The following is a 6,000-nucleotide window of genomic DNA, read 5'->3' as shown; positions in this document are numbered from 1 at the left end:
CCAAGACAAAGAATTTTATTCCATGTTATCACTGAACACTGAAGGAGAAAATAATAACATTGGAGAAGAAACCTACACGGAAGAAGAAATTCTGTTGGTTGGTATGCAGTCTCCCTGTTCTCCTTCCAATTATAAACCAAGTACATTTCTTGGGACATCTGCCACTTATGCCAAAAATAAAAATTTTGAAGAAAATGATGAACACTGCAGAGGTAATTCTTTAAGAAGCAAGCCCAATGGGGGCTCATTAAGAATAAGCAATACAATGGAGCCAGTGACAAAGCAGTTTTCTGTCGGGCAAAGGATGCTCCAAGACTGGCCTGATGGGCAGTCTGCTGAAGAAAACAATCGTAGAAACAGTGGAAATGAGAAAAACACCTTTGATTCATGCCACACCAAATCCAATTCCAACCCAGACAATGATCTCAATGATGAAAATGTTTCTGGTGATTGCATTTCTGTGCATGATGGGCCTGGTATCTGTGACTACGAAAGAGATTGCCAAGACTATTTAAGTGATTCCAGAAATTCTCCAAACTATTTAATTTCTGATAGACCAACAGCTCCAAGATCCTCAATGAATTCCTCTTATAATGCTCTTGGATCATTAATGCATATTGCTCTGAGTGATCATGTTCCAACAGACTTGTCAGCGTCATCTACTTTGGGTCATCCTTTAGATCCAAGGTTCGGTGTTTGCCAGCAACTGCCTCCTATTAGAAGTAGGAGTCCATCTGCCAATACTGAAAACCACAATTATTTTCCAGGAAACAGTGCACGTGAATTTGGTGTCAGGAGAGCAGAGGGCATTACTCTGCCAAGCCAACCTCAGGGAGCTCCATTATATGCAGATCTCTTACTAAATCCTCAAGGCAGCGGGTCCCCAGTGGATTCTCCTCCTTCATCTCTACCCAGAGGGAACTTACAAGGTCACTGGCATGTGCTTGGGTCCCTGCGAGAAAATGTACCTTTCACTTTCTTGGTAATATCTGAATTTCCAAATCAAAATGATAATACGGACTGCACATCTGTCTCTGGTTTCACAAATGGAAAGGGGGCCCCTGAGAAAAAGGCAGACCCTGAGAAACTCAAAAGATTGCAAGAAAGGTGAGGAATTTTCATGCTTATATATGTGATATAAATAAGCATTGCTTTCAGTAGAGAGTCACGGGGATTTTGAATCATAGATAGGCTCTTCCTTGACATTTTAATGATTGCTTATTTTGTCCCTATTCTGTTGCTCTTAAAATATGTGTATAAAGTTTGCTGTTCCTATTCAATTCTTTCTGTATTCCTAAAGTGTTTTTTTCCTTGAACCCCAAAACTTTAAGACGGGAAAGTCTGCTAGGTATAAGGGTTTCTGACAGCTACATGAGGTTAACTCTTCTCCCCAGCAATTAGGAACCAGGATTTTTTATGAAAAGGTTGCTATCTCCCCCAGAGAATGAGCCATTTCAGCGCTTGAAGTTCACAGCTCTCCCTCATGGGACTTATCGCAAATCTAACTAGCAGTTCTAGAATTTGAACCTTCCAAATTAAAAGATTGGATCCAAACAGTTACCATAGTTACTTCAGTTCTCTGAAGGCTTGTGCCAGGGTACCCACTGCCTCCATTTTATGTGCTCTTTCTCATGCATGAGACAAAAAAAAAACAAGATCCTTTTTAAATTGCCCTTTTATTTGATCTTTCCTTTCTCATGAGGTGATTTTTGGGATATTTCACAGCTATAAAATTGGATAACTGTTTTAAAGCCATCCTTAAGCACTGTGTCAGAATTCTACCATTTCACGTATGATAGGTGTTTACTAATCTTGGCTTACTGATCTGGAATGGGAGCCCTCTTTGTACATAAGTTAGGATAGCTCATTTGGGCCATTAATTATCCTATTGGTGTTCACTTGTAAGCAGGAAAATTCCATGACAATGAATTAAAAGTGAAAAAAAAAGGAGTGAAGAATGAAACAAAGATGTATATATACCCCTCCGTGTCTTTTATCCAACTCCAGAAATGAAGACTTTTCTCTGGTTTCCAGGGCCTGTTCTTTTCCACAGTCAGAAAGCTATCAGAAGAGACCCATGGTTAAGAGGCCTCACACCCACTCGTCCTCACTGACAACCTCAAAAGACAGGGCCAGGGATTTAGCTCAGCACTTTGGTGGCCTGCCTTGCAAGCTCAAGGACCCAAGTTCAATCCCCGGTACCAAAAAAAAAAAAAAAAAAAAAAAAAAAAAAAAAAAAGATGGCTTCAGACATACTTGTCAGAAGTCTTTACTCCTATCACCCCAAAGTGAGGCCTTTGGGCTCAAAATAATTTCTTTTAAATTGCATGCACTTTAAGGCATGCTAACGCATTAAATAACTATTATTTACGGAGGACTTAGTTTATCAGATGCTCTCTTTCTGTGTATAATAAACTATATATTTTTCTCATTATTTCAAAAGTCTCTATTTTAGGAAATATTTTTAAATGACATAAAAGAAAAATACCTACACTGTTGAAAGCATTTTCAATCTGTGTGTGTGTGTGTGTGTGTGTGTGTGGTACTAGGGATTGAAGCCAGGGCCTTCACACTGAACTATATTCCCAGCCCCTTTTAAAATTTGAGCCAAGATCTCACTAAGTTGCTAAGTTGCCTAGACTGGGCTTGAACTTTTGATCCTCTTGTCTCAGCCTCCCAAAGTGCTGGGATTACAAATGTGCACCACCATGCCCAACTTTGAGTCTTCTATCTTTGCACATTAAGTGCAACTTTAGTAAACATTGGTTCATATTGTTTTGTAAAATGACATTTCTATTTCAAGACCCATTTGTCAATGTCACTTGTGCTTTTTAAAGAATATTTCCCTGTTAACTTTAATATATACAAATAAGTGTATATGTACACATACATGTTTGTATATGTATACATGTATATTTTTAAAGAATTTTTAAAAACACACACCAAAAAAGCAGATATCCTCATGTCCCCCTCAGCTAGCATAACAGTCTTCACATTCTAGAGCCCTCCCAAGCCCTCACCTACCCAACTTCTTTGTCTCCCATCGCCTCCCCCACTCCACCATGACCATATTCCTTCATTGCACTTACCATTCCTTTGCTCTTAGTTTCATTGTGTTTGGGAGGTTTTCTACTATATGTAATCTGCTGTGTATATTTTTGAACTCTATAGAAATGTTAATATTATGTTCGGACTCTGTAGAAATGGAAGCTCTATTCTGTGATTTGAATTTTCCCCTTCATTAGTGATCTGCATGGTTGGTATTTTGGCTTTAGTTTTTTCATTTACCACATGCGAATATATTTAGTCATCCTGTCGGACTTTTGGATTGTTCACTGTTTTCTACAAATAGAGCACTGCAAGAGCACTCTTGTAAATTCAAAGACATTTCATATGGAAAGAGCTCTCTGGGACATTTGGCTAAGAGTGAATTGCTGGGCAGGAAGGTTGCACACCTTCCACTATACTAAATAACGACAACCTGTTATCCCACCAGAATATCAAATGTGTACATCCTTGACAGTATTTATGCTGACTGGCCTTCCAATTTGCTGGGCTTATGGGAATAGAATGATGTTCTAGCTTTAATTTGCATTTTCATAACTGATAATGACGTTAGGCACTTTATATGCTTTCTTGTGTTTCCCATTCTGTGAAATACTTATTTATGTTTTTTTGTTTATCTCTCTTTTATTTTAGGAGTCCTTTATATGTTCAAGCTACTAATCTAATCCTTTGAAAGTTAGTATTAGAAATATGTCCCAATTGGCAGTTTGTCTATGATTTGATAAAAACAAATTCATTTACATATAATCAAATATGTTCATCTTCCTTATGGATTCTAATTAGATATCTCATTTTTATTAAGAAATACATCGTTAGCGGGGCATGGTGGGGCATGCCTGTAATCCCAGCACTTGGGAGGCTGAGGCAGGAGGATCGCTGTGAGTTCGAGACCAGCCTGGGCTACACAGTGAGTTCCAGGTCAGTCTCAACTACATAGTGAGACCCTGTCTCAAAAAAAAAAAAAAGAAAGAAAGAAAAAAATCCTTAACCTGAGCTCATTATGATATTCTATTTTCTTTTAAAATTTCTAGTTTTACTTTGCACGTTTAAGATTTAAATGAAATGAGTTTGAGACCAACCTGGGCAATTTAGCAAAGCCCTGACTCAAAATAAGATACAGCCCAGTGGTAGGGTATGCAAGAGGCTGTGGGAAAACAGTGAAAGATGAAATGAAATACGTTTTGTATTTGTGTGAAATTATTTTTAATATGTGATGTAATGTAAGCTTTAATTTTTTTTACCCTTATAAACACACAATTGTCCCAGGATTTTCCCTGCTGATCTGCACAGCCACCTCTGTCGTGCCTGACACATCTCTTGCAGAGCTCTCCATTCTGTTCCATTGGTCTTTTGTATCTTTCTATATCATCTTAATGTGTGCTTCAGTAAGTAATGAGGCAAAGCCTTCCTCCCTTCCGTGTTTATCTTTAAAGAGTTCCTGACTTTATACTTTAAAGTTTGTTATTGGAATTACATTGAATCCATAGGTTATTCTTGGAAAATTATCAATTTTGAAATATCAATTATTTCTCTGGTAATTGTGTCATCTTTAATGCCTTTCAATGTGGTTTTGTGATTTTCTTCTAAAAGCCCTTTAATTTATCTTAGATTCTCTTTACTATTTACTATTCAAACAATATTTAAATTCTACTTTTAACTCTCTGACACTGATGTATACAAATGTAATTGACTGTTTTCTCTGTATTTTTGCTAAACTTTCTTATTAATTATAGCATTTGGCCTATAGATTAGTATTTAGATGTTCTATGCAGCAAATAATTTCAGTTGTGAATATTTTAGTTTCTTTCCTTCCAAATTTTTTCCCATTCCCCTGTCCTCCCTTTACCCCCTGCACCTTCCAGCTTGTATATATATATATATATGTCTGTGTTTTACAGATATATAATTTACAGGTATAACTTAGATGACATAGTATATAACTTATATAACAAACATCTAAATACCGTTGATTTTGTATTGAATGTGTTTGCTGTTATTTGAGCCATCTCTTTTCTGAGCATATCCATAATTAACTACTTAAAATAACTTCCTAAATGTGCAACCTCTAACGAGAGGGAATAAACATTCTTAAGGTTTTCAATGTCTATTATCAATTTACTCTTCAAGAAAGTTCTACACATTTACAGTTTCACCACCGTAGTGGTTTTTTTTTAACAACCTTGCCAATCCCAAGGATTTCATGTTCGTCAAACGATTAGCTGAAGATTGTGGTGTGTTCATTATGCAAACTGTACGATTAGTGACGTTGAACTTTTTCTATGTTTACTGTTACTGTTTATTTCTTCATTCGTCATTACCTGATCATGTTCTCTATCCACTTTTTTTGTTCTGATATTAGTGTTGTTTTTATCTACTAGACTATATAAACACTTTTAAACAAAATCATTAGTAATCCTCTGCCAAATAATGGGCAGATTTTTTTCTTTTTCCTGCTTTATGTGAATGTTTCTGATATGTAACATTTTTTACTTGTAATCAAATCTGGCAATATATTCCCTATGGCTTGTGCATTTGATGCTATGTTTAGAGAACACAATGATCACTCAATTGTTCATAATTATTTTCTTCAGTATTTTTATACTCTCATTTTATACATCTTAGAAGTTCATGGGCTTTGTTTTCTTATGGCTTGATTCTTGATTCTATCAACTATAACTATGATTTTGGTCAAGTTCTTTCATTTCTAGAGATCTGTCCAGAAAGATATAGATATATAGATACAGATTCATTCATTCCTATAGTCACATATTCATTCATATATATATATATATATATTCATTTATTCTTCAAAGCAGTGAAAATTAAATCGTTTTAAATATTTACATTATAGGGTACCTACCACACAGTAAGCACCTAATACAGAGCAGCTCTACTGCATTTATATGGGATATATTTGAGTGTACGATATGAGGT

The 6,000-nt window shown here is 36.0% G+C and overlaps 1 protein-coding gene and 1 long non-coding RNA gene across 2 annotated transcripts in view; one reads left to right on the top strand and one right to left on the bottom strand.

Annotated features, from left to right (window-relative positions):
• Marchf10 (membrane associated ring-CH-type finger 10) overlaps positions 1-6,000 on the top strand; it is a 90,260-nt gene that overhangs the window by 58,341 nt on the left and 25,919 nt on the right. The window contains exon 7 of the mRNA XM_019209485.2: positions 714-1,107. Coding sequence (XP_019065030.1) covers positions 714-1,107 — 394 coding nt within the window. The remainder of the gene's footprint in view (positions 1-713; positions 1,108-6,000) is intronic.
• Positions 837-6,000, bottom strand: part of LOC117287334 — a 28,248-nt gene continuing 23,084 nt past the window's right edge. The window contains exon 6 of the long non-coding RNA XR_004518581.1: positions 837-952. This is a non-coding gene — a long non-coding RNA (uncharacterized LOC117287334). The remainder of the gene's footprint in view (positions 953-6,000) is intronic.

The sequence above is a fragment of the Fukomys damarensis genome, unplaced genomic scaffold, assembly GCF_012274545.1.
Source record: "Fukomys damarensis isolate Sample0158 unplaced genomic scaffold, DMR_v1.0_HiC HiC_scaffold_23, whole genome shotgun sequence".
NCBI lineage: Eukaryota > Metazoa > Chordata > Mammalia > Rodentia > Bathyergidae > Fukomys > Fukomys damarensis.
This window is presented reverse-complemented; position numbering and strand designations above follow the sequence as displayed.